The sequence below is a fragment of the Gopherus flavomarginatus genome, chromosome 1, assembly GCF_025201925.1.
Source record: "Gopherus flavomarginatus isolate rGopFla2 chromosome 1, rGopFla2.mat.asm, whole genome shotgun sequence".
Lineage (NCBI taxonomy): Eukaryota > Metazoa > Chordata > Testudines > Testudinidae > Gopherus > Gopherus flavomarginatus.
The window spans coordinates 247245585-247273192 of record NC_066617.1 but is presented as its reverse complement, the minus strand read 5'-3'; the positions used below and the strand labels follow the sequence as shown (position 1 = coordinate 247273192).

At 41.8% G+C, this 27608-nt stretch overlaps 1 protein-coding gene across 1 annotated transcript in view; it reads left to right on the top strand.

Moving 5' to 3' along the window:
• The window catches only part of GABRG3 (gamma-aminobutyric acid type A receptor subunit gamma3), a 575769-nt gene that overhangs the window by 515153 nt on the left and 33008 nt on the right, over positions 1-27608 (top strand). The window contains exon 7 of the mRNA XM_050932184.1: positions 16945-17097. Within this exon, the coding sequence (XP_050788141.1) occupies positions 16945-17097 (153 nt within the window). The remainder of the gene's footprint in view (positions 1-16944; positions 17098-27608) is intronic.

Genomic DNA, 27608 nt, shown 5'->3' with positions numbered 1-27608 from the left:
TCTTACAGTTCATAAAATAGAGATATTTGGGATAAATGATTTAGCAATCTATGTCCCATTGTCTTTTAATGGGATTTAGGTGTTTTTGAAAATTTTACCCTTTATGTTTAAGGATGACATCCTGGTTTGCTTGAAGTCAATGGTAAAAACTCCATAGACTTCACCAGAATTTCACCCCCAGTTCTTCACTGTGAATAGGACACAGCAATAGTAACTGATATCAGGCCTGTAATGGTCAATTAGGATAGCTGTTCTTGCTGAAAACCATGTCTGATGTTAAAGGTGCTGCTACACTGGAATAGTTGCTGCAATCCTTTCCTTAGCTATTTGTTCTATCAAGTGCAGCACTTTGATTCTTAACTGAGCCCTTCCACATGAATGAAACAGGCATGGCAGTTGCCGCTTCAGTAAAAGAAAAATATGTTTGTAATTAATGTTCCACAAACCTTCAGTCAGAAATAACTTTAAATTCGTTTGAATCTTCTGCGGAACAAAAAACAAGTATAGAACGGAGTGTGATTTAGTTACCATGGCAACATAATAGCAACACACTCATTTACATAAAAATCATACTAAACACAATCATACACAATTGCCAGTCAGCCTAATTTGGTGGCATATACCGATTCCTCAACCCTGAATGCTAAGCTCAAAATTTACTGAAATAGTAAAAATATTGCGGTTTTGCCATTGAAAATTCAGACTCCTTTTCTGACCCCCATCCTCCCTCAAAGTTTTCACAGAGTCCTACTGGAATAGATCAGAAGTGTGGATTACAGTAATAAAGAATATAAGGCTAAGATTTACAAACTTGTTCCAAAATAAGACCTAATTTTGGTAATTACATAGCTATTTATGCTTTACCAATTAAATAAGGAAAACTGAAATGCTCAAAGTCATTACCAAAAATAATACCATCACATGCTCTTTAGAAGGATACAATATACAAAATGTATCATATTTTCAGATCTGGATTAAAGAATGTGGGGGCTCTGCACATTACAGAAATTGGGACCTCTGTAAGCATGACAGAGGAGCGGCTAGGGCAAATCTGAGTAAGTGGATCGAATTTGAGCAAGTGGCTTTCCAATTCGGTACATGGGGTCACAGCACCTTTCAGTTTTTTGAGAGTCATTTTGGTTTTGTTTTTTTCCCTAGTTGTTGAGGGCGGAGAGAGGTTCCTGAGATGCTGGCCCCGTGAGAGTGCACAGTGTACACATTAGTTAAGGCAGGTCGGCATATTTTCATCCTGGTTGATTACAAGCAGCTTGCATTTTTGTTTGTGAAAGGTCAAATTCCTCTGGTATAAGTGGGTGCAAATCTGTCGACTTCACTAGTGTTACACCTTTTCATAATCAGCTGTGAATTTGGTATGAATTGTCATATTCTATTGGAGCATTCTCCCTTGTTTTTCCCCACAAACTCTGATAGGGATTCCTCATCCTTTCCTCTGTATAATCTATAATGATCCCTTTTCCAACATGAGGAGAAGGTGAATAAGTTTGAGGGACCACAAAGAAGAAGAGAACAATGGACGTTTGGATGGTGAGAGACCTTTTGGAAAGATGCCTGTACTTTTTTTCTCACACTAGCGCCGGCTCTGAAGGTTATTTTGGAGTGACATGGCAATTGATCTGAGAAACTTAGTGGAAAAACAATGCATGTTTCTTTTTTGTGTTTTAGATAGTTTATATTGTTACAAGTCAGAAGACTTAGAGAATCCATCAGTAAACAAAGGAAAACCCTGGAGACAATGAGGAGACAGATATTGACAAACTCAATCTAAATTTGTAACTTTGTTTCTTTAACAGTTTTAGGCCAACATTACTGTTCTGCAGACACAGTCAATGGAGTCTACAGTCTAAAATGTACAGATGATACAAATCATCTGAATATACCGAATGGCCAGGGACTGCAAAGTCAATTATCTGAAGGGGAAGAGAGTTTGTTGGGTTTTTAATAATTGGTGTATCATTGTTGAAAGACTTCTCAGAATTGTATCTTGACAAAGGATTTGAGGATGATTCTTTGGCCAGGTAAAGGAAGCTATTTTAAGGATAGTGAGGAGTTATACATGTGAATGCAGGGAATTTATGCAGATATTGTACATGACTAAAGCAATCACATGTCAAAGAAGAATGAATTGTTACTGTGAACCAGATAAGAAAATACTTATAGTTGTGATTAAAAAAAATGTAAAAAATGGTATGTGGTCTGAGAATTCAGAAGTACAAATACAACTTTCAAGAAGAGAAGAGCAGAACAGGCAGGTTTAGGCAGGGGCTAAAGATAAGTACAAGGCTCAATAGAAGGGCAATCAATCTTCTAGGGCACTGATTGTTTAGACTATGAGGAGGGCATAGAACTGACCACAAAAGGGGAGGGTGAAAAGTAGGGACAAATGAGCACTCATTTACCACAGACTTATGCTGTTGAGAGCAAAATTAATCAAGGTACCAAGGCATATGAAGAGAAGACTTTTTTTATTGCCTGTACACCAATGCTAGGAGCCTGCGTAATAAACAAAAGGAATTTGAATTACTCTTTTATGATCATAAATTCAATCTAGTTGGCATTTCTGAAACCTGGTGGAAGATTTGCATGATAAGAATGTTAAACTCACTGATTATAACTTATTTTGGAAGGATTGAGTGGGTAAGGGCAGGGGGAGTAACACTCTGTCAAAAACGGCATTACCTGTTTCCGAGTCACTGACAACTCAAAAGAAAATGATGTTGAACAATTATGGATCAACAGATAAAGCGAGAGGATGCACTAGTTGATGGCTGCAACTAATTACAGACCACCAAATTACACTAAAAACAGTATGACCAACTCCATAAGCACTTACCTATAATGTGTTAGAGAAAAAAAATACCTGTGCTGCCATGGTGGACTTCAATCTGAGTGACATATGAGGGAGGTCTCATGCTGCCAGTACTAAATCAAGAGACGTTATTTGCTATGCTCCATTATGTCTTCCCCTTTCTTCTCTGACCCCCATCTCCAACTTTGCAGGATATAATATAATCATATATAATGTTCTATATGCTGGCACAACTTTTCCCCCTTTCCACAGAATATTTCTGAAATTATGCATCTGAGTGAAACATCCTTGGAATTTCTAAATATTATATATGACAATTTCAAAAAGTGTTGCATCCAACACAGGGGAATTATATCTTAGACCTCATATTGACATATAAAAATGAATTGATCACAGAACTAAAAATTAGTGATTGCTTAGTGACAAGTGATTGTGACTAAATTACATTTCTTATGTGCAAACAGAATAAAATCCCAACCAGTAACATATATTTAGTGCTTCAAAGGGGCCAATTTTCACAAAACTGAAAATAATTATGAGCCAAATCACCTGGGAGAACTATTTTTAATAGAAAAGTGTGAATGACAATTGATGAATGTTTAATATTTTACTAGATGCCCAAAAGCCACATCCAACAATAGATAAAGAAGTCTCCATTTGTTAAACAAACAACAACCTGAGTTAGAGGACAAGTAAAAGATCCATGAAAGTTCATAATAACTTAACTCATGAACTCAGAATAACATGAGATCTGTTGTGCAATTGGACCTACAAATGTATCTGCATTGTGTTAACCAGTATGTAAATGTTCATAAGATATTACAAAAGCCTATACTATGTTTATGGAAAAAAGGTATAAAAGGGACACAGAATAATTGTATTAGTCTAAACAAAAATGGCCAAGTCGATATGATTCCAGGACTGTGCTGAAAATGTGCTGGTTAAAAACAGGACATGTAGAGCAGGAAATTAATGAGCCAAAACTGGTATGCTGGACATTATACCTAATTGGTTGACGAAATAATCAGGGGTTGGGCTATTCCACCCATCACTCCCTTTGCGGGGGTCCTTAAAAGAAAGAGATTTTTTGGGGAAAGTGCCAAAAGAAACAAAAGTGAGACCAGACAGAAAGACCAGACCAAGGTTACTGGAATGAATGTCACCATCATGGCTGCCGCCCCTGCATTTCCTGGAACCACAGGCCTTCATCCATCCTGCTCCTGAGAGGTGTCCTGATCAGAATGGGCCAGAGAGAGAGAGGGATCCAGATGGCATCACCACCACTACCAGCTCCAGGTGAATCCCAAACATGACCTGCAATGGCAATTATTGCCATCTTGGATACCATCTAAGAGACTGTCAGACAAGGGGGCTTTTCCTTCTAAGGTTTGGCTTGAACAACAACAGCAGCAGCGAGGACATCTCCAGCCCACCTCAACTAACTTCTTCTTTCCCCACAAAAGGACAGTTATTGCCCTCTTAGATACCCTCTAAAAGACTGTCAAAGAACAGGGAGTTTTTCCTCCTAAAAACCGTCTACAGCTGAAGGGAACAAGGGATGTTGTTAAAATGAAAATCTTGTTTAGTTCTTCGCCTTTAAACACTTCAGCTATTTTTTCCCCTTCTTTTCTGTGTCTTTAATAAAAAGTTAAAGGGATTTCTATTGGTATATTTTCCATGGTCCTAAGCAGGCTGAGGTCTTTGTATACCAAAGCCAAGATCTTGTTTAACACAGTTTATTGTTGGTCAATGACAGAATTATGTTAACACCTTTGACCCATATATTCCTGCCAAAGTAAAACCCCAGTTCCCAGTACAATGCTGTGACTGAAAGGGCGAATGTGATCCTTGGATGTATAAACAGAAGAATATTGAGTAGGAGTAGGAGGTAACTTTACCTCTGTATTTGGCACTGGTACAACTGCTGCTGGAATACTGTGTCCAGCTGTTGATAAATTGGAGAGGGCTCAGAGGAGAGCTGGGAGAATGTTTAAAGGATTGGAAAACATGCCTTGTAGTGGCAGATTCAAGGAGCGCAATCTGTTTATTCTAACAAACAGAAAGTGAAGAGGTGTCTTGATCACTGTAAGGAGGCGCCCTGGCTCCCCGCCAAGCCTGAGAGGGACGATCCAGAGCAGGTGCCTCAGTGGGCGAAGTCAGCACGGCCTGTCCCCACCCCCCGGAAGTCAAGGGGTGGGACAGGAAGTATAAAAGCCCGGCCCCAGCGCTCAGTTGGGGGCAGGCTGCCGGAGAGGACAGACGTTGGTGCCCGGGCTCCCGCCAGGCCCAGCCTGCCCCACGCCCACTACCCAGAGGAGCGCTGGCCGGACCTGCCCCGCGCCCACTACCCAGAGGAGCGCTGGCCGGACCTGCCCCGTGCCCACTACCCAGAGGAGCGCTGGCTGGACTTGCCTCAGACCCGGTACCCGGAGGAACGTCGGCCTGACCTGCCGTGTGCCCGATACCCCGAGGAGTGGCCTGAGCTTCCCCACGACCGGTACCTGGAGGAGCCCATGGTCTGGGACCCCCCAGATGACGCTGGCAAGGACCAGGTACCCAGAGAGGGGGAGGTTGGAAGTGACCCGGGGGTAGCCGACCTTGGTTTGGCTCCTGAAGAGCCCGAACCCATGTCAGTGTGTTGTGGCCAGGATCCCCACTGACCACAGCGGGTTTTGACCGCTGCTAGGGCCCCGGGCTGGAACGCAGTGGAGTGGGAGGGCCTGCGTTCCCCCTGCCACCTGTAACCGGGTGGCAGACTCCCCCTCTTCCTGCCTATTGCCACTGCTCAGTCCTGATCCAGAGGGCCAGAGCTAACTAGACTTGTGTTTGGTGCCCCACCCGAACCAAGGGCTGGGCCCTGTTGACTTTGCCACTGCTCTGTCCTGATCCAGAGGGCCAGAGCTAACTAGACTTGTGTTTGGTGCCCCGCCCAAACCAAGGGCTGGGCCCCGTTGACTTTGCCACTGCTCTGTCCTGATCCAGAGGGCCAGAGCTAACTAGACTTGTGTTCAGTGCCCCGCCCGAGCCAAGGGCCCAGGCTGATACGGTGTTTGCTCAGCCCCTGCTAGAGGTCTGAGCTTGAACTGCTACTGCCCCGCCCGAGCCAAGGGCCCGGGCTGATACTGTGTTTGCTCAGCCCCTGCTAGAGGTCTGAGCTTGAACTGCTACTGCCCCGCCCTGCCAAGGGCCTGGGCTGATACTGTGTTTGCTCATCCCCTGCTAGAGGCCTGAGCCTGAACTGTTACTGCCCGCCCTGTCCAAGGGCTGGGGCTTATTTACTTTGAGAGCCCCGACCTCGGCTAGAGGGCCGGGGCTCTACCTTGTTTGCAGACCTTGTACCCCCTCAACACCTGCGGAGGGGCTAAGCCTACCCGGACTGCAGCGTTCTAGGAGGCGCCCTGGCTCCCCGCTGCGCCTGAGAGGGATGAGCCCCGACACGACCAGCTTACAATCACCAAACTGCAAGAACCTACCTGGGGAACAGACATTTGATAACAGAGCTGTAACAGGGCAGTCTGCCTTTTTAAGGGCTGGGGTGGGGAGGAGGAGGAGGGAGCCACCAGCCTTGTTTTAGGGAGAAGCCCAGCAGGTAGATGCTAGAAATCATCAAACTCAACTGGACAGCATCAAGTAACTGTTTTGGATGATTCCCAACTAAGGGATGTAAGTAAAGACTCCAAGTTCCTGAGAGGGCTGGGAGCACATTCTCCTGTGGCTGCAGAAGTTGGCTATGAGGAGGCAGGTAGGCCTTGTAGGCTCTGTTAGATTGGAAAATATCTAGAGTACAGAGACCCCTCCAAAAACTAGGCTGGGAACAGGGCTGTTACTTAGAGGTGGTGTTCCACATTTTATGTGGGAGTTGTGGTGAATAAACAGGGCTCTGAGATAAGGGTTACAAACTGAACTGGGCATGGCCAATTGTTTTTCCCGAACTGGTGATCATGTTCACCAGTCTACAAGAGGGCCCTTTGATTTAGCAGACAAAGGTAGAACAAGATCCAGTTGCTAGAAATTGAAGGTAGACAAATTCAAACGTAAAATAAGGTGGTTTTTTTTTTAAACAGAGAATGTAATTAACAATTGGAACAATTTACCAAGGATTGTGGTGGATTCTCTACAAATGAAATTCTTTAAGTCAAGATTTGATGTTTTGCTAAAAGATATGCTCTAGTTCAACCACATCTATTTTACCTGAAGCAGTGATTAATTCAGGGAAGCCCTAAGGTCTGTGTTATGCTGAGCAGACTCAGTTATCACAACGGTCCCTTCTGGTCTTAAAATCAATGAAAGCTGCTTTAGGGTTTGAGGTTGGGATTCAGATTTGACAGCACCAGAACCTTGTAATATGTTCTCATGAGATTTCTGCCACAGATGGTGGTCAACTGATTTTTGTAAAATGCACAATAATCTCCCAAGAACGGCTATTCTCATGAAGTTTCTGCCATTTGGGGGAAGAAGTTTTGCACAAACAACAGAGATTTCATCTGCTTCTGAACCTGGAAATAGTAGAGCCAGCTGGGAAACTGTTTTCCTGTCCCATGAAATTTTTCAAGATTTCAAAACATTTTCCTTCCCAGATCAGGACAAAAAGTTCAAATCTCAAAACATTTAGATAACTGAAAATTTGGGGAGGCAGGGGGACGGGTTATTGGGAATGCTTGGGATCAATTAAAATATTTCATTTAGATTTTGACCTCTTTTTGATTTAACTTAAATTTTGAAATGAGAAGTCATTTTGAACTAGGAAAACATACCATTTCATATAGAAAATGTCAAAATGGGATGTTTTGGCAATTCTGAAACTTTTTAAAAATTTCCTATGAAAAATTATAGTTTCAATGACTTGGTATTTTATCAAAAAAAAATCCCATTTCTAAAACAGTTCTAGAAAATAGGTCTCCTGGCTTTGAGTCAGACTCAATACTATCAAGGCAGCTTTAGGTCCAATTATTGAAATCTGAACTGCTCTAAAATTCAAGGTAATTTAGATTCCATTTCCAGTCTTAATTGTATCAGTCTAAATGAAATTCTGAATAATAAAAGTGTTGACATTAAAGCCTGTGCGACTGCATGCCAAACATCATTAAAAACAAAGAGACTAAGTCCCCTACCCCAAGCAATATTGTCAATGGATCGTATCATTAAAAGTCTTAGTACTATACATAAGTGGGACGTGATCAGCACTGCCTAACAGGTGGCATTAAACTGTGGCTCTTCAGGCGTGTTTGAACAATTATTAACAGCAAAATGAGTTTGAGAAGCATTAGCTCAGTGCCTGCTCATTACTCCTGCTGCATTCTGTACTTCATGGAGTGTGGAGAATGTTAAGTTCTAAAAGCATCACTGTGCTCCCAGACAATAACCCTTGCAATGCTATATAACCCCATAAAAATAATTCATATTTTAGGATCTTGTAGTACTACCTTCACAGACAGCATATGGTAGTTTATTATTATTCAGACTACACTGGATATTGTTAATCTTTCCTTAGGCAAAAGAGGAACCTAACTGTGATACTTAGTGATATTTTCTCTATGAATAAAGAGTAATAGCTAATTCATGATCTACGATATTTGGACATTGATTTACTCTCTGCTTGATGAACTAAATGCATAGAGATTATACATGTAGCTTTTCTATTGTTCAGTCAGAAATTAAACTAGATTTGTAATCATGGCCTGAATTTCTGCTTGTGGTATTACATGGTTTTATTCATATTGCTTGGCTTGATGGACCTGCATTTTTTGTGAGGACTGCTCAATATTATTTGTACCTCGCAATAGTAAAATGAAAAATCAATTGTTTTCATTAGTTCTGTATTTGAAAGAGCATACAAAATGCTATTTTCTGCTCTGCAATGAAAATGTCATTATGACTAGACGTGGTCTAAAAGCAATTCTGATGCTGGCAGCAGTGCTTGGATGAGTAGGATGCTATAACTTCACATGGCCTATTTTGAGGGGAAGCATTATGCTCTGTAGTAGTGCTGCAAACAAAGAACACTTAGGTTTTCAGAATAAAGTTATCATTATAAGGGTCAAACTCTTTTTAATCACTCGAACAAAGCACTGTAGTAACTCAGGCTTTATTGTTTGGGAGTTTATATCTTTGGGGTTGCCTTCTTGCATGCAGCTATATACACAGGTGTTGGTCTATCTCCCCTGTACTCTCAAAGAGCTAAAGGGGACTTAACAGAAATTGTGTAGTGTAGCTGAAGACTGTAGAATATGTGCAACCAAATTTCAAATCAGCTACTTGAAAATGTAGGGGTACAATACATAACAAGTTCTTTAGGACACGATCATTAGTCTTTTCAGTTTCACACAGTTATTTAAACTAGTGAAAGATTCATTTTTAAACATTTTATTTCATAAATGTGTGTCAATAATTTGAAAAAATTGCCAGTATGAATAATTTAGACCTCTAACACATTTCATGAATGTTTCCAAGCTTAACGCTACCATTCAAAATCATAGGATGAAATAAATTTAAACACATACTAGTCATCAGATTTTCAAAACAGACACAATGTCATTCAACAAAACTTTAACATTTTATTGGGCTCTTGAAAATGCTAGTTCCGTCAAAGAAAATGAAAGGTTATTGCCTGTGGAAGAACAAATAACGTTATGTAAATTATCTGATGCTGACTCAGTAAATAAACAAGAGATAGCTTCAATGTTATACTTCCTAATGTTGTTACACGAGAAAAAAAATCTTTACAATGGCAAACATTTAAATAAGAGACAGTTCAGTTATGAGTTATAATTTAGGGCCAAATCCTGGTCCTACTTGAATCAAAGACAAATCTCTCATTGGCATTAATGAGACCTTAAATCCCCTCATTACATTAATCTCTTTTATTTACGCATGTGTCTTGTTATATATATATTCTTTAAAACAACCCTCAAAGTTCCTGTTATGAAAACATGCTTTTGGAATTTGCTTGTCTCCCTCACCCCCATATTATTATACATGGCTCTGTGAGATTTAAAAAAAAGACCTATAACTTATGTAACAACAACACAATTACTACTACTGCTAGCCATTTGCAATTAATGGGCTCACTGTATTTCATAAGAAAAAATGCATATTCGATATTATTTAAGACACCAGTCTCTGGACTGTGTACAATACACACACACATATTGTCCATACCTAGAACAATTATTAATCTAGACTGTGTGTTCCTAAGGGCTGGCATCATCTTTTTGTTGTGTTTGCATAGCACCTGCCACAATAGAATCCTGGTCCAAGATACAGGCTCTCAGGCTACAATACTATGATAATACAAATAATACTCAAAGCCACCCCTGGAGATCCATAGAGTCTGTTATTTAACATATCGTGCTCACAAGTTACCTGTAATATAACACTTCAGAATTAGTAAATTTACATGTTGGAATGTGTGCAAATGTGCCTGTCTGCTCTTGTGTGTATGCACCTGTGTGAACATATGTGTCATTACTCACACTGGAGAAACTCTGTCATCAGAGCAATGTATAGCCATCTGAGAAAAACACTTAAGTAGCAGGGTGACCTCAGTCATTTTATATTTCTCTAGGACTTAGGAGCATTCATTCTAGAGTGCTTGAGATCAAAGATTGTTCCATGGCGATGCACACTAGTGATACACACAGAAAAACATGTTTTGGAGAGGTCAGAATAAAAGACCGCATAAGACCAAGCACATTTTCTTTGGTTATCAAGATTTTAAGGGAGACAGATACATTTATTCCCCTGCCTTTCATCTTCTCTGCATCTCCAAGAAGCATTTACAATATCCTATTTTTATTGTTTTTTTTTAAATAAGAGAACGTCTTTCTAGAGTCATGGCTGCCCGGCTAGCTCATCCACGATTGCGCTCAATTGTTGGATCTTCCAAAGGCAGGTCTTCCTCTCTCTGACTGAGTAAGATCTGGCAAAATCATTTCGGCACAACATAGCAATTGGATAAACAAGTCAACTGCAGAAGTCACATCAATAACAGGCAAATGATACTTAAAGAAATCCTAACTTGTTTAGTGTCCTGTGAGCTGGGCTGGTTGTTTTCAGATCAGAGATATGCATTGCACTCTGAGGTGCTTCTGACTCAGGGGTGCTCCAGACTATGGAATGTGGAGAGTAATCAGCCCAGTAAGAGTTGTTCAACTTACTAGGCCAGCACAGCAGATTTGGTGGGAGAGCCATAAAGGAATGACAGGGGAAGGCTTTGGGAGCAAAAGGTGTCAGACAAGGTTGAGTGGAAGGGAAAAAAGATGAGTGGGTGGGGAGAGGATGGTATTGGGTTCAGACATGGAAAAGAGATTGAAACTTGGAGGATGGGGAAATTTACTCACCCAGTACTAAGTAGATTTCATGAAATATTGTAAAAAGCAAACATGGTAAATGAGTTACCCCTATGAGCTCTCTTTGAGTCCCACAGGTCTATAGTAATATATTCATAGCATGCTGTTAGTCATCTTTCAAGTGAGTGGATTTTATCCTCACAATTACATTCACTAATGTCACAGGTGAACTCTGACACTCTTTATTATTCTCCATTTCAGGTGAAGAAGAACAAAAGTCTTATCTTCTTTCACATACTAAAAATACAGTAAACCAGAAAATTGTCAAGTTGGTCCATGGTAGTTTCATATTACATATCACTAAAATCAGTCTTCATTTAACTTTTAGTAAGACAAATGGGATCACCATCCATTTTAGCCGTAGAGTATAACAGTAGAATGAGTGAAGATGAGGGGTAAGATGGTGAAACAACTGTAGTAGATTGAACATATGGTCTAATTTGAAGATACGAATTACTATGCAATGCACATTAGTGTGGTTATACTGTAAAAAGATCTGTTTAAAAATACAACTTCCAGTTATGTGCTACTCAAAGATTTCATCTTTAAGGGAGTTGAGTTTTAATGTGATATAGGAAAACTTTTGGCAGTTCACTCAAGCCTTCCTCAGTCTTTAGCAGAAAAAGACAATATGCTGCTGCTTAGCACCATTCATTAAAATTCCAGGTTCTGAATCCATAGAAAATCATTATTTTTCCACCTATGGTCCTATTTTCAAATTATAAACTAAAACTAATAAGGGTATTTTAGGTCACAGACAACAGTCATCAGGTTTCATGAGAAATTTTTCCTCGCTATTTTGATTACTTTAAAAGATTTGTTGCTTTAAGATACATTTTTTTTCTTGTTTGATAAAACCTGTAGTGGATTATTTTGCCTACAGGCAATCTTCATTATTTCAATAACTTGACTGATTGTTTAGTTAAAATTTTAGGTAAAGTTCTTGAGAAATTATTTAAGTTGCTGATAACTAAAACTATTTTCTTAGTTGCAAATTGGAGATTTCTTTGGTTTCCATGTGGCCTCCATTTTTGCAATTAGATTACTTATGTTTTTTTTAAGTCCATTATATCCATTATTTTTACCTTAAAGCAGGGTTTTCCTCTGAAATCTGCTTTGCAGATCTGTATTGCATGTTCTGTATTTGTTCCTTATCTGGAAATCACATTAATGTCAGTTGGATTTCTATTAAATGAATGTACCATATACAGTTGTCCCACAATGCAGAATGAAGAAAATATTTTAATTTTATATCTTGGATTGTTAATGCCTAGAAAACTCATGCCTCTTCCTTTGACATTTCTGTAATCTTTTAGAATAGAAGCTGCGTAATTTTCATTATTGATGATCCATGTACTTTAAATAAGTAGCTGTAAAACTGTACTGTGTGCAACTTGGCATGTACATGGTACTGCTGTACACACTAACAAAAACTACTAGCAAGAAATTTTAGATAACTAGGGACTAATGCAGCTATTCAGGAGGCTGAATGACAAATTGAGGTCACTCAAAAAGAGTTGATCTGATCAAGGTTAAAAGAAAATCTAAAATGCAATTTAGATGCATACTGCAATCTACAGTAGTTTTTAAAAGCCTTGGGCCAGCACACAGCTTTTACTTACTACGATAGTGCCAACATGAGGGACATAAGTGCTTCCAGTTTTTTTAATGCCGAGATGATTTCCTCCCCACACCAAGACCATCAGCAGCTTTAATAGTATCCAAACAGTGCACCACCTAGCTTTTCTTTAGACTCTCAGGGGCTAGGTCTCTTCTCACATCAGTTTCACACTTCTGTAACTCCATGAACTTCGGCGAAGCTATGGTAATCCTGATTCTCTCTTGTACAGGGGAGATTCAGACCCTTGATGCACCATTTGTTTGTCAAATGTTTCTGTAATTAAACAAATGGGGGACAATGTGTCCTGGACACAAATTTACACACAACCAAGACCACTGCAATTGCCTGCATGGCTTGATCTCCATTGCTTGCTGTGAGAAATGTTGTGTGGTATGAGGAAGATATGAAAATCGACCCGCTGCTAATGTTGTGGTAATAAATCTGGTACCTAGATTAGGGTTTTCTTTTACTATGTCAATAGCATCATATTCTGACATTCCCCAGGGTACAATCTGGACTGTTGAACAGCAGTGTCCCCTGAACTCTCTAGCCTGGGGTGCCTTTTACACTGCTTTGCTGCCAAAGCAGCCACACCTGGCCTGCCCACATACAGCCACTAGCACGTAAAATTACTCACAGCTATGTTACATGAATAACAAGCCTTGTGGATAAGGGAGAAGCAGTGGATGTGATATACCTAGACTTAATAAGGCATTTGATACGGTCTCGCATGATATTCTTATAGATAAACTAGGAAAGTACAATTTAGATGGGGCTACTATAAGGTGGGTGCATAACTGGCTGGATAACTGTACTCAGAGAGTAGTTGATAATGGCTCCCAATCCTGCTGGAAAGGTATAACAAGTGGGGTTCCACAGGGGTCTGTTTTGGGACCGGTTCTGTTCAATATCTTCATCAACGATTTAGATGTTGGCATAGAAAGTACGCTTATTAAGTTTGCGGACGATACCAAACTGGGAGGGATTGCAACTGCTTTGGAGGACAGGGTCAAAATTCAAAATGATCTGAACAAACTGGAGAAATGGTCTGAGGTAAACAGGATGAAGTTCAATAAAGATAAATCCAAAGTGCTCCACTTAGGAAGGAACAATCAGTTTCACACATACAGAATGGGAGGAGACTGTCTAGGAAGGAGTATGGCAGAAAGAGATCTAGGGGTCATAGTAGACCACAAGCTTAATATGAGTCAACAGTGTGATACTGTTGCAAAAAAAGCAAACATGATTCTGGGATGCATTAACAGGTGTGTTGTAAACAAGACACGAGAAGTCATTCTTCCGCTTTACTCTGCGCTGGTCAGGCCTCAGCTGGAGTATTGTGTCCAGTTCTGGGCATCGCATTTCAAAAAAGATGTGGAGAAATTGGAGAGGGTCCAGAGAAGAGCAACAAGAATGATTAAAGGTCTTGAGAACATGACCTATGAAGGAAGGCTGAAGGAATTGGGTTTGTTTAGTTTGGAAAAGAGAAGACTGAGAGGGGACATGATAGCAGTTTTCAGGTATCTAAAAGGGTGTCATCAGGAGGAGGGAGAAAACTTATTCACCTTAGCCTCCAATGATAGAACAAGAAGCAATGGGCTTAAACTGCAGCAAGGGAGATTTAGGTTGGACATTAGGAAAAAGTTCCTAACTGTCAGGGTAGTTAAACACTGGAATAGATTGCCTAGGGAAGTTGTGGAATCTCCATCTCCGGAGATATTTAAGAGTAGGTTAGATAAATGTCTATTAGGGATGGTCTAGACAGTATTTGGTCCTGCCATGAGGGCAGGGGACTGGACTCGATGACCTCTCGAGGTCCCTTCCAGTCCTAGAGTCTATGAATCTATGAATGCTCTCCCAACCATTCATGAATTTCATACTGGGAGACACTCAAATATTCTTTAGATCTTTAGGCATCTTTAAATACCTTTAAAAATCTGGATGCTGATCTGCAAAATGCAATTACGATACTACCATCCTTTAGAAGAGGCTTTGAGATCTATGAATTAAAATAGGTATATGAGAGCTAAGAAAAGTGACTATGTAGCAGTATCTGAAATCACTATAGTTTTTTTCTCTATATGTAGAAGACATAATGTGTGATCACTCTGTGGAATCCAGTGGCAAGGGGTAACTACTTAATGGCAATCACTGTTGACTGTAAGCCCTTTGGGGATAAAGATTTTCTCCCCTACATGGTTCGTGTGCAGCACTAAGAATGCTGACAGCACCCAACCAATAATGATCCATTTTAAAGAGGAACTGAAGCGTTCAATGTTCTTTTTTCTGTGTGTGACAGGGATTTTGTGAGCAATTTTGGGGGAGCCCTTAAAAATGGCAGCTATTTAAACGCTTGGAGATTCTTCTAACCCTAAAGCAGAAATACAGTTCTTTCTACTGGAAAGGCAGAGTGCTGATTACTGTACATACTGTCTGCCATGTGATTGGAGAAGGGGTCCAAGCAAGTTTATGCCCTGTCTGTCATTGTAACCCACACATCTCCTGGGTGTGGGCTTCTGTCCCATCTAGTGGCACCAGGACCACTTAGAGAGAAAGCTTAATAAGTCTACTTTACAGTCTTACCTAAGAGCCATATGGCTTGAGACTCATGCATTTAACACTAGAGGTCCCAGGTTCTATACCACCTGTTGACAACCAAGGTCTGTCAGTGTTACATAATAACCTTATCAGACCACATCTGTAGCAATAATAATCACAAAAGGACATTTACAAAACACAGAAATAAAAGCTGATGTGCTGTATACTATAAGAGCAGTAGATATAACATTATATTCTTCCCTTGTCAATTATTGAGAGTTATTCTGTTCTCATACCTCACAGATCCCCAGCTCAGTAACAAATAAGATAATACAATCATTATTGCTTTCACATATAACCTCTTAGAGCCTGATAACCACAGAGAATTGTATCTTCTATAGGGTAGGAGCAAAAGGGCTCTCCACAGGTTAGGGTGGTTTACATACATAAATCAGAAAACCCACACAATTTTGTACCTTCTCAAAGACAGGACACATAGGCATTGTAAGGACAGCACTTTGTAAAATACTATGGTATACTATTTCTTTTCCACTTCTTGCTTACAGAGCTATATTTCTGACACAATTTGGACACCACTGTGCTGATGGGTATAGCATTAAAACCTAGATAGAAAACAAAATGTACAAATGGTGATATTATGTACTTTACTAACACAAGGGAACCTTTTATACCAACTATTCAATAATACATTTGGTACTAAGGAATACTGAAATGTTAACAATCACAAAGAACATAGAAAATATTGTTAAGGGGCCCCGAGAGAGAATGCTGTACTTTGTCATGTTTACTGTGTGGTAGCAAACCTGATCTGAGACTAATTAAGGCTTTTCCACATTGAGCTTTCAATCTCTGTGAATAAGATCTCAGTTTATGGAGAAAGTTTGTGTGCTTAATCGTGGATAAGGACTCCTAGCAGCTTGTGTAGAGCAGCATTGTGATCTGAGGGGGAAACGGTGAAGCCAGTCAAATCCAAAATCAGGTGTTTGGCAGGGAAGGTGCACCCATAGGAAAGTGAAATGGCCACTGTGAGTTGTGGGATGATGGTAGCCTAGTTGGAGAGGGAGGGATAGCTCTAGTGGTTTGAGCATTAGCCTGCTTAAACCCAGAGTTGTGAGTTTAATCCTTGAGAGGGGCCATTTGGGGCAAAAATCTGGGGATTTATCCCCCTTTAAGCAGGGGTTTGGACTAGATGACTTCCTGAGGTCCCTTCCAACCCTGACATTTTATGATAGTGATACTTGCCATGGAATCATTCTGAAGTTCCAGCCACAGAAAGCCAAAAGGCCTCAGGAAAACCCATTAGTCAAGGTCAGGTGAGAGGAAGGATCTTGTCTCCACTTTACACCAGCTGTCCAGACACATTGAAATCCCTATCAAAAGGATAAAACAAAGGAAATTCTGAATGAGAAAGCTTTAATTCAGCTGCATTGTGCCTGGGCTTTTTTGCACAGATGGTCTCAGAACACAAGGAGATATTTCATACACTTTGCATATTTGAAACAATACTTGCTCTAAAGATTACCAGTGAGGCAATTGAGTAACTGAACTTCATCACAATATCCTTTTTGTCTTCTTTCCTGTTGTTCTAGGTGATTACATAGTCATGACTATATACTTTGATTTAAGTAGAAGAATGGGATACTTCACTATTCAAACATACATACCCTGCATCTTAACAGTTGTGTTATCCTGGGTATCATTCTGGATTAAAAAAGATGCCACACCAGCAAGAACAGCACTAGGTAAGGTCTTAATTCTTTCTGTTCTATCACAGTGTTGAATATTAACAAATATCCTGCTTTACCATTTGAAAATTTCATCTCCTTTCCAATTAGGAGACCAACATCTCTGGGCACTAGATATGTACTATACATCATCACAGTCAGCTCCTACAGGCCCAAAATACAGTTGTGACAGGGGAATCTGGTATTTGAGATTTAAAGGGACAATTAAAAAATAAATGACTCTGCCACCTGTTTTGTTTGCATAATAGCTCAGAATGAATAATTGCCTCGCTAATCCTTCTGTGGTTTCTCTAGTAGGATTTTTGAATGATAGGCACAGTAGACTGCTTCCTTCCTTCCATCCTTAAGCTGCTGTTCCTTATGTTATATTTATAGACAGACAAATGTTGATGGAATAAGAAGAAATTTGTCCAAAATGATGATGCTTGAGTGCCTAGAGCTAGGTACATAAATAAGAGTCCTGTTTTTCAGAGATGCTGGCAGCTCTCCAACACCTCTGAAAATCAGGTCACTTATATAAGTGCCAAAGTTTGGATTTAAGTGCTTAAATTTAGGCTATGTTAAAAATAATTGGGCAGAATTTTCAAAGTCTAACACAAAAACTGCAGGCTGTGCAAGTATCAGGAACACGGGCAGGGTTGTAACAGGAGATTAACTATGTACACATTAAAACAGAAGGAAAGACCTTGGGACTCCTTTGCAGCTGTTATGCCAGAGCCCTGGTCAGTGCACCCATCCCAGGGATAGCACATGGAAGATTTTGCCTCAAGGAAGCATAATCTTTCCAAGAGCTGCTCTGCACCCAATGAGATACTCACTTTGCACAACTCTTATGCTGACACAAATAGCCTCTCCTTTTCGAGAATATACCGGAGGTGCGGGATGGAAGATGGAGGGGGATCAAGGCTGTAGTCTCACTACCCCCTTTTGGCTGAGTAATTCCCTAGGAATGAACAGGTACTGCTGTTGGGTCGAGGGGCTCTTATAACAGGAGGAGGCCTTTTTCACAAAGCTTTCTGACCCTTCTAGCAGTTATGCACAGGTCATCACCATCTGCCCCTTTTCTATATAGGAAAAATTCTTTAAAAATGACTTATTGAACTGAAAATGATCACGAGTCCTTATCTAAGCCTATTTCTGCAAGCTATCTTACTAAGATCACACTGGGGAGCTAGACTCTTAGAGGGATTCCTCATTCCCACCAGTTTGTTCTCTCACAAAGTCGCAAGAGGAAGCCATTTAATTCAAGACTGCAACATTTATTGGCTGTTCAGAGTGCCTCAGTCCAGCATTATCATTTCTTCCAGCAAATGAGTGAATCAGGGCAGCCACCCACCTCCTGAGTTATGTAGCTTCCAGCTCAGAACACAGAGCTCTGGAGGCAATCAGGATGAAAATTTCAAATGTGCTTAAGGGATTTAGGAGCTTAAAACTCACTAGAAGGCTTTGGACTTCTAAATCCCTTAAGCACATTTGAAAATTTTAGCAGAGTTCGTAACTCAATAAGGCATGTTGCTGTGCAGCCATTTATTAAGGTTTGTCAGTACCTGCCTAAATGAGCAAAACTAACATCTTAAAATGAGGGTCTAGCTCATCACAATGAATGACAGCAGAAATATGTTACTAAAAATATGTTTTAAGTATAGGCTTTCCACTCGCTACCACTTTGTTTCAGCAATGAATCCAACCGTCAGATGTTCCTGCTGTAAGTACACAGCCCATCTTGCTACAGGGTTAAATGAGCCTTTATTCTTAGTGAGTGACTGGGGACATCTCTTCAGGTCATAGATGGTTCATTATGATGGAGGTATGCAACAGGAGCAGTAACGGGAAGAGACTTGGGAGAACTTGCAGTAAGACTGCTGAGAGCATACATTAGTTAATTAAAAACAAATAATGCAAGACTAAAAAAATCACTTCCCATGAGGTCAACACAAAATTATAAACGTCCTAACTCGACTCCAGAAATTCACAAACCTTAGCAAAACTTTTGACAAATGTGTTCTGATTTTCTGCTCGAGTGTAACACTCCAAATCCTGCCGAGTGTTGCATTGGTAAGCTTTGAATTGAACAGCTATATATTGTAAATGTCCTTCAGAATTCCAGATATGCATAATTTGAACCCCATTTTCCAGAAACAAAAGACTGGAGGCCCGATTCTTATTTACAGTATTGTGTCTCTCCATTGCCACTCTAGCAGTAGAAAAGGGCTTTCAAATTTACACTCATTTTCAATGGCCAATGGGGTATAAGGTGGCCTCAGTGGAAATGAGAATCAGGCCTTATGGTACTAATGCAATTCTCTTAAATTAGCTGCATCAATAGAGACAAGGAAGGATTAACCACATTGTGTCAGTAAACGTGTGAGACAATATTGTGTACTGAAGAATCACAAATCACCCATCTGGATTCTGTTTCACAATGCCTGATTTTCATTAAAAACAACAAACCAGGAGAAAAAAAAGTGTCAAGTGCTTTCTCCTACTAGAAACAGCTTGCTTGTGCGCTATCTCTGAGGAAGCTCCTGTACTTATACTGCATAGGTCCATTTCCAAACTAATTAGACAAGCGTGAAGGTTAGAATTTTAGTCACACCAATGTATTGTCTTGAATGTTCCTGAAGATCTCTAGCCAATAGGAACGAGACATTCTGATAGCAATGGGTGAGTGTCAAATTAGAAACTAAGCTGAAGTTTTCCAAGCAGTCTAGATGAATTAGGTGCTCAACTCTCTTTGGTTAGATAGAGTCCAGAGAAGTCCATGTGGATACACTCTGAGAAATAATTAAACCTTTAGTTACTCGTCTAAAAATATAAATTACATCAAGCGATGAGAAAGTAGTGATAGGTGGGACATATGTCCTTGTGCACCATCAGAGCCCAAATGTCTCCCAATCGTCAGTTTACTGTAAATCTTCAGAATAGCCATATTAGTTGCTTTAGTGCACTTACACAATTTGAACAGGAAATCTGTCTGAAATGAAAAGCAGCATACATTGTACTCGCTTCTAAAAATAGTACAGTGTGCATTTGTGTGTAACACAGCTAACGGCTACTCACTGAAATCATCCCAGGTTTTCTAGATCATTAATGCTAATCAGTCTAAATGATTTATAGACTCGGGAAAGGGGGCAGATTTGCTCCTGATGTAACTTCATTGACTTAAATGGCGTTACATCAGGGGAAAAAATTCACTCCCTGAAATTAATGAGTAATGTGCTGAGCTATTGGCAACTGCTCTGGGTTGTATGAAATAAAGGCTTTACCCTCTTCTGCACAGCTATCAGTAATGAGCTGCTTATATAATGAAATAATGAAATACAGGATATTTAGTTCTGAGAGGACAATAGAACTGTAGTAATAATCCCTATTATGGCACATACACAAACACTAGCACCTGAATATGAAGATCTCAAAGGGTTTTATTTTTGTTTGGTTGGTTTGTTTGGTTTTTTAGAAAGATGGGTGTTATTTTTTCTGCTTTACAAACCAAGGGATGAGGAACAGAGAGATGAAGTTACCCTCAGTTCATACTGAGTCAGTGTCAGAGACAGGCAGACAACGCACGAGACCTGACTGCTAGTTATGTGTTCTAACCACTAGACTATGCTGCCTCCTTGTGTAAATGCCTCTATCTACAGGGCTGGAATTGCTTTCTAATATTTATACTTCTCATTAACTATGAAAATTACCTTCTTCCAAAACTACCAATCTAGATATGTTGGCAGGCATTTAAAGAGAAGAAAAATTATACTGGATAAAATACTGGATATATATAGGTAGGGTGTTAGCACATTCCATTATCTGATACTATTATGGTTATGTTACCATGTAGCATCTGAAATTGCAAGTGTCAAATATACAGCAGTCGTCAAGCCCGACGATGGCACTTAATAAAAACTCACATCACTTTCCTTTCACTTCCATCCTTCAGTCACTTACCTTTTGAATATGAATTTAGTGCTCATGAAAGGTGCCAATTCTGGAAGACGAAGAAAATAAAATCCTTACCTTCAAAACTAGCTACAGCTTGGGCAACAGTAGTACAATCTTCCCTATGCTGCCCCCTCAACATACCATTATTCTTGCCTGACAGAAGATACCCTTCGATGTAAGAGGGTAATTGAACCTCTCTGACCATGTAATTCATGAGTCCTCTGAGACTGCCAAATTCAGACCACTAATTTTCTTTGCATAGTGAAGTCTTGTAAGCAGCTATCAGATGGTAAAATATTAATGTAAGTATTGATCATAATTAAATTCATACCAGTGACCTAAAGGTAAAACATTGTTCACCCATTATGAATCCCGTGAGCTATCTTAGTTTGCTAGAAAGTCTTATTTGATTTATAAAATAGTAAATTTAGTATTAATGTCATTGACAGAAAATAAATTTAAACACATACACTTCTCTGTCTGAGGGCATTAACGCCAGCTGTGACATGAAGCTGTGGAAATGAAATCAGAATGACTCTGATAGTAATTTCAGATCTTTGGTAGGTCTTAAAAAAATGACAGACAGTTCTGGAGCATTGCAAATTTTAGAACAAGGTGAAAAGATCTTCCCACAATAAGAGATCTATCATAGAACCTCCTGGACATCAGCCACCAAAGTGATCTCACGCAGAATAGCAGTGAGGCCAGGGTAAAGAATCTAGATACTATTTTGGGGAAAAAATAGGTGTTGGTTCTTACTGATGTATATGGCCTCTAGATATACGCTGTTGGTGTATAGTGTTTTATGCCTTTTTTTCCATTTCTGCTCACTATGTGATACTATAAAACAGATTTTAATGTTTAAAAACAGTGTTTCTATTGCTTATACACAATGGACTAAATTTTTATTACTTCAAAAAATAGCTTTCAGTGCTTGTTTATTGTATTTGTTCTCAGGGTAGCGCCTTCCACCATTCACATCACCCTGGTTACTCTCTATTTTTAGTGTGCTAGCTCAGTCAGAGCTCACTCAGGTATGTCTCCGAAAGCTGGAATTTACACCTGCCAGCTCCAGTGCAGACATACCCTAAGCAATGGCATCTTATTTGCATAAAGCCTGAATTTTTGAGCTCTTTAAATGTGGTTGGGGAGATAAAAGAGGCTGAAGAGATCCTACACACTATCCCCTGTGGCTACCCTTTCAAATGCCACTGGTGCTGCAACCTAAGCCCAGCTCCTGCCCATTCCTACTGTGGTCTTCTATCTAACTAGGTTCTGATCCTAGCACTCATCACTGTAGTATCCACACGCGATACTGCATGGAGTTGCAACATCTATCTTTGGGGTCCATAGTTTTAAATGAATGATTTATATATAATTGTGTTTGACTCCATGGGGGACAGCTACCACGACTCCTCCAGGAACTTGAAACAGTGGGCGGTAATTAAGGCAAATCAGACAGCTTATAAACTTCCCTCCCAGGGGGAGGGGGATGGAGGCTCACATATACTGGTTCAAACTGCATTCTCCAGAGAACAATAGAGAAAGGAAAGACTTTTGGATAAATATCCTGAATTTAAACTGACTCAGGGCCTTCTTTCTGGGTAACCTCTGATAGGATTTTATCATACATATAGAAAAGTTTGTTGTTTTTATATGTTTTCTCTGTAATGCTTTTACCTTAAGAATAATTGTGCTTGCTTAGAAGAAACTGTGTGGTGACTTGTATCTGCTGGCAATACACTAGTCATAGCCCTTGGAGAGAAAGCAAACACAGACTGGTTTGCTAGGGATATTGCAGTGTAGTTCAGGGAGCAGTGCAGACTTAAAACATGTTGTCAGGAGGGAGTGAGACACACGTCTCCACCCTGAAGAGATGATGTCTGGGAGCCCTTGAGAGACCATGGACAGGGAATACAGATGCAGCTACCCTGAATCTATGACAAAGTACCCTCCAAGATTAAGAAGAAAAATCTCTGTCTTCTTATTCAGGAAGTAGAGTTTAGGAGTTTTTTTCTTTTTGTTTTGATAAAATAAAAGATTGAGTGAGCAATGGGAGTGTAAAAGTGTTGTTGCCAGAATGCTCAGTCAAAGAGATGGGTTTTGCATGCAGGTTGTGAATGTGGCCAGGTTCTTAGTCACTTTCAGTTCATTTAGCTGAGGAGTTACATAGTCTGGGTAAAGCTCCCATGGGGTCCCAAGTTGTCCCTTTTGTCTGTAATTTCATTATGCCTAAGGGTAGGGGACTTGGAGCTAGGGTTCGGGTTCTTACAGGTAGAGCTTCACGCCCTAGGGTTAGGGTTCCTATGAGTAGGGCACTTGGAGCTAGGGTTAGGGTTCCTATGGGCAGGGCACTTGGAGCTAGGGTTAGGGTTCCTATAGGTAGAGCTTACCACCCTAGGGTTAGAGTTCCTAAGGGTAGAACCCTTGGAGCTAGGGTTAGGGTTCCTATGGGTAGGGCGCTTGAAGATAGGTTTAGGGTTCCTATGGATAGGGCTTCCCACGCTAGGGTTAGAGTGTCTAAAAGTAGGGCACTTGGAGCTAGAGTTAGGATTCCTTTGGGTAGAGCTTCCCGTCCTAGGGTTAGGGTTCCTAAGGGTAGAGCCCTTGGAGTTAGGGTTAGGGTTCCTATGCATAGAGCTTCCCACCCTAGGGTTAGAGTTCCTAAACTTAGGGCATTAGGAGCTAGGGTTAGGGTTGTATGGCTAGGGCTTCCCACCCTAGGGTTAGGGTTCCTAAGGATAGGGCACTTGGAGCTAGGGTTCGGGTTTCTATGGGGTAGGGCGCCCACCTTAGGGTTAGAGTTCCTAAGGGTAGAGGACTTAGATCTGGTGTAAGGCTTCCTGTGGGTAGGAGTTCCCTCCCTAGGGTTAGGGTTCCTATGGGTAGGGCACTTGGATCTAGGGTTGGTTTACCTATGAGCAGGGCTTCCTGCCCTAGGGTTGGGGTTCCTAATGGTAGGGCATTTAAAGCTAGGGTTAGGATTCCTTTTGATAGGGCTTCCCGACCTAAGGTTTGGGTTCCTAAGGTTAGGGCGCTTGGAGCTAGTGTTAGGGTTCCTATGGGTTGGGCTTCCCTCCCTAGGGTTAGGGTTCTGATGGGTAGGAAACTTGGAGCTAGGGTTAGGGTTGCTATGAGTAGGGCTTCCCACCCTAGGTTAGGGTTCCTAAGGATACAGCACTTGGAAGTATTTTTAGGGTTCTTATAGGTAGGGCTTCCCTGCCTAGGGTAACGGTTCCTAAGGGTAGGACACTTAGAGCTAGTGTTAAGGTTCCTGTAGGCAGGAAATTTGAAGCTTAGGTTATGGTTCCTATAGGTAGGGCTTCCCTGCCTAGGGTAACAGTTCCTTCTGGTAGGGCACTTGGAGCTAAGTTTAGGGTTCCTATGGTTAGGGCTTCCTGCCCTAGGGTTAGGGTTCCTAAGGCTAGGGCACTTAGAGTTCATGTTAGGGTTCCTATGGGCTGGTCTTCCCAGCCTGGGGTTAGAGTTCCCAAGGGTAGGGCACTTGGAGCTAGGGTTAGGGTTCTTAAAGGTTGGGCTTCCCACCGTAGGGTTAGGGTTCCTAAGGGTAGGGAATTTTGAGGTAGGGTTACGATTCCTCTGGGTAGGGCACTTGGAGCTAGGTTTAGGGTTCCTATAGGTATGGCTTCCCGACCTAGGGTAAGGGTTCCTAAGGTTAGGGCACTTGGAGCAATGGTTAGGGTTCCTATGAGTAGGGCACTGGGAGCTAGGATTAGGGTTCTTATGAGTAGGGCTTCCCACCCTAGGGTTAGGATTCCAAACGGTAGAGCACTTGGAGTTAGTGTTAGGGTTCCTGTGGGTTGGGCTTCCCGTCCAAGGGTTAGGGATTCTAAGGGTAGGGGACTTGGAGCTAGGGTTAGGGTTCCTGTGGGTAGGGAATTGGGAGCTAGGATTATGGTTCCCATGGGTAGGGCTTCCCGCCCTAGGGTTAGGATTCCAAAGGGTAGGGCACTTGGAGCTAGGGTTAGTGTCCCTATGCATAGGGTTTCCTGCCCTAGAGTTAGAGTTTCTAAGGGTAGGGAACTTGGAGCTAGGGTTAAGGTTTCTATCGGTAGGGCGAGCATTCCTATGGGTTGGGCTTCCTGGCCTAGGATTAGGTTTCCTAAGGTTAGGGCACTTGGAGCTAGGGTGAGAGTTCTTATGTATAGGGCACTTAGAGAAAGGGTTAGGGTTCCCATGGGTAGGGCTTCCCTCCCTAGAATTAGGGTTCTTAAGGGTAGGGCACTTGTACGAAAGGGTTAGGGTTCCTATGGGTAGGGCATTTGGAGCTAGGGGTAGGGTTCCTAAGGGTACGGAGCTTCGAGCTAGGGTTAGGGTTCCTATGGGTAGGACACTTGGAGCTAGGGTTAGGGTTCCTAAAGGTTGGGCTTCCCACTCTTGGGTTAAGGTTCCTAAGGGTAGGGCACTTGGAACTAGGGTAGAGTTCCAATGAGTAGGGCACTTGGAGCTACGGTTAGGGTTTCTATGGGTAGGGCTCCCCACCCTAAGGTTAGGGTTCCTATGGATAGGGCACTTTGAGCTGGGGAGAGGGTTCCTTTGGGCAGGGCTTCCTGCTCTAGGGTTAGGGTTCCTAAGGGTAGGGCCCTTTGAACTTGGGTTAAGGTTTCTATCATTAGGGCTTCTCACCATATGGTTAGGCTTCCTAAATGTAGGTCATATGGAGCTAGGGATAGGGTTCCTGTGGGTGGGGCATTTGTAGCTAGGGTTAGGGATCGCATGCATGGGTCTTCCCGAACTAAGAATAGGGTTCCTAAGGGTAGGGAACTTGGAGCTAGGGTTAAGGTTTCTATCGGTAGGGCGAGCATTCCTATGGGTTGGGCTTCCTGGCCTAGGATTAGGTTTCCTAAGGTTAGGGCACTTGGAGCTAGGGTGAGAGTTCTTATGTATAGGGCACTTAGAGAAAGGGTTAGGGTTCCCATGGGTAGGGCTTCCCTCCCTAGAATTAGGGTTCTTAAGGGTAGGGCACTTGTACGAAAGGGTTAGGGTTCCTATGGGTAGGGCATTTGGAGCTAGAGGTAGGGCTCCTAAGGGTACGGAGCTTCGAGCTAGGGTTAGGATTCCTATGGGTAGGACACTTGGAGCTAGGGTTAGGGTTCCTAAAGGTTGGGCTTCCCACTCTTGGGTTAAGGTTCCTAAGGGTAGGGCACTTGGAACTAGGGTAGAGTTCCTATGAGTAGGGCACTTGGAGCTACGGTTAGGGTTTCTATGGGTAGGGCTCCCCACCCTAAGGTTAGGGTTCCTATGGATAGGGCACTTTGAGCTGGGGAGAGGGTTCCTTTGGGCAGGGCTTCCTGCTCTAGGGTTAGGGTTCCTAAGGGTAGGGCCCTTTGAACTTGGGTTAAGGTTTCTATCATTAGGGCTTCTCACCATATGGTTAGGCTTCCTAAATGTAGGTCATATGGAGCTAGGGATAGGGTTCCTATGGGTGGGGCATTTGTAGCTAGGGTTAGGGATCGTATGCATAGGTCTTCCCGAACTAGGAATAGGGTTCCTAAGGGTAGGGAACTTGGAGCTAAGGTTAAGGTTCCTATGGGTAGGGCTCTTGTAACTAGGTCAGGGTTCCTAAGGGTAGGGCTCTTGGATCTGGGGTTAGAGTTCCTAAAGGTTGGCTTCCCACCCTAGAGTTAGGTTTCCTAAGGTTAGGGCACTTGGAGCTAGTGTCCTGTTTCCTATGGATTGGGCTTCCCACCCTAGGGTTAGGCTTCCTATGGGTAGGGCACTTGGAGCTAGGGTTAGATTTCCTATGGGTAGGGCACTTGGAGCTAGGGTTAGGGTTCCTATTGGTAGGGCTTCCCGCCCTGGAATTAGGGTTCCTAAGGGTAGGGCACTTGGAGCTAGGGTTATGGTTCATATGGATGGGGCTTCCCACTTTAGGGTTAGTGTTTCTAAGGGTGGGGCACTTGGAGTTAGAGTTACAGTTGCTATGGGTAGGACTTCCCACACTACGGTTAGGGTTGCTATGGGTAGGACACTTTGAGCTAGGGACAGAGTTCCTTTGGGTAGGGCTTCCCGCCCTAGGTTTAGGGTTCCTATGGGTAGGGCACTTGGAGCTAGGGTTTGGGATCATGTGGATAGGGATTCATGCCCTAGTGTTAGGGTTTCTAAGGGGAGGGCTCATGGAGCTAGGGTTACTGTTGCTATGGGTACGGCTTCCCACCCTAGGATTAGGGTTCCTATGGATAGGGCACTTTGAGATAGGGTTAGAGTTTCTTTGGGTAGCGGTTCCCACCCTAAGGATAGGGTTCCTAAGGATAGGACCCTTGTATCTAGTGTTACTATGGTTAGGGCGCCCTGCCCTATGGCTAGGATTCCTGAGTAGGGCTTCCCTGCCTATGGTAACTATTCCTAAGGGTGAAAGACTTTGAGCTATGGTTAGGGTTCCTATGGGTAGGAAATTTGAAGCTAAGGTTATGGTTCCTATGGGTAGGGCTTCCGGGCCTAGGGTTAGAGTTCCTAAGTTTAGAGCACTTGGAGCTATGATTAGGGTTCCTATAGGTAGGGCTTCCCTGCCTAGGGTAATGGTTCCGAATATTAGGGCACTTGGAGTTTAG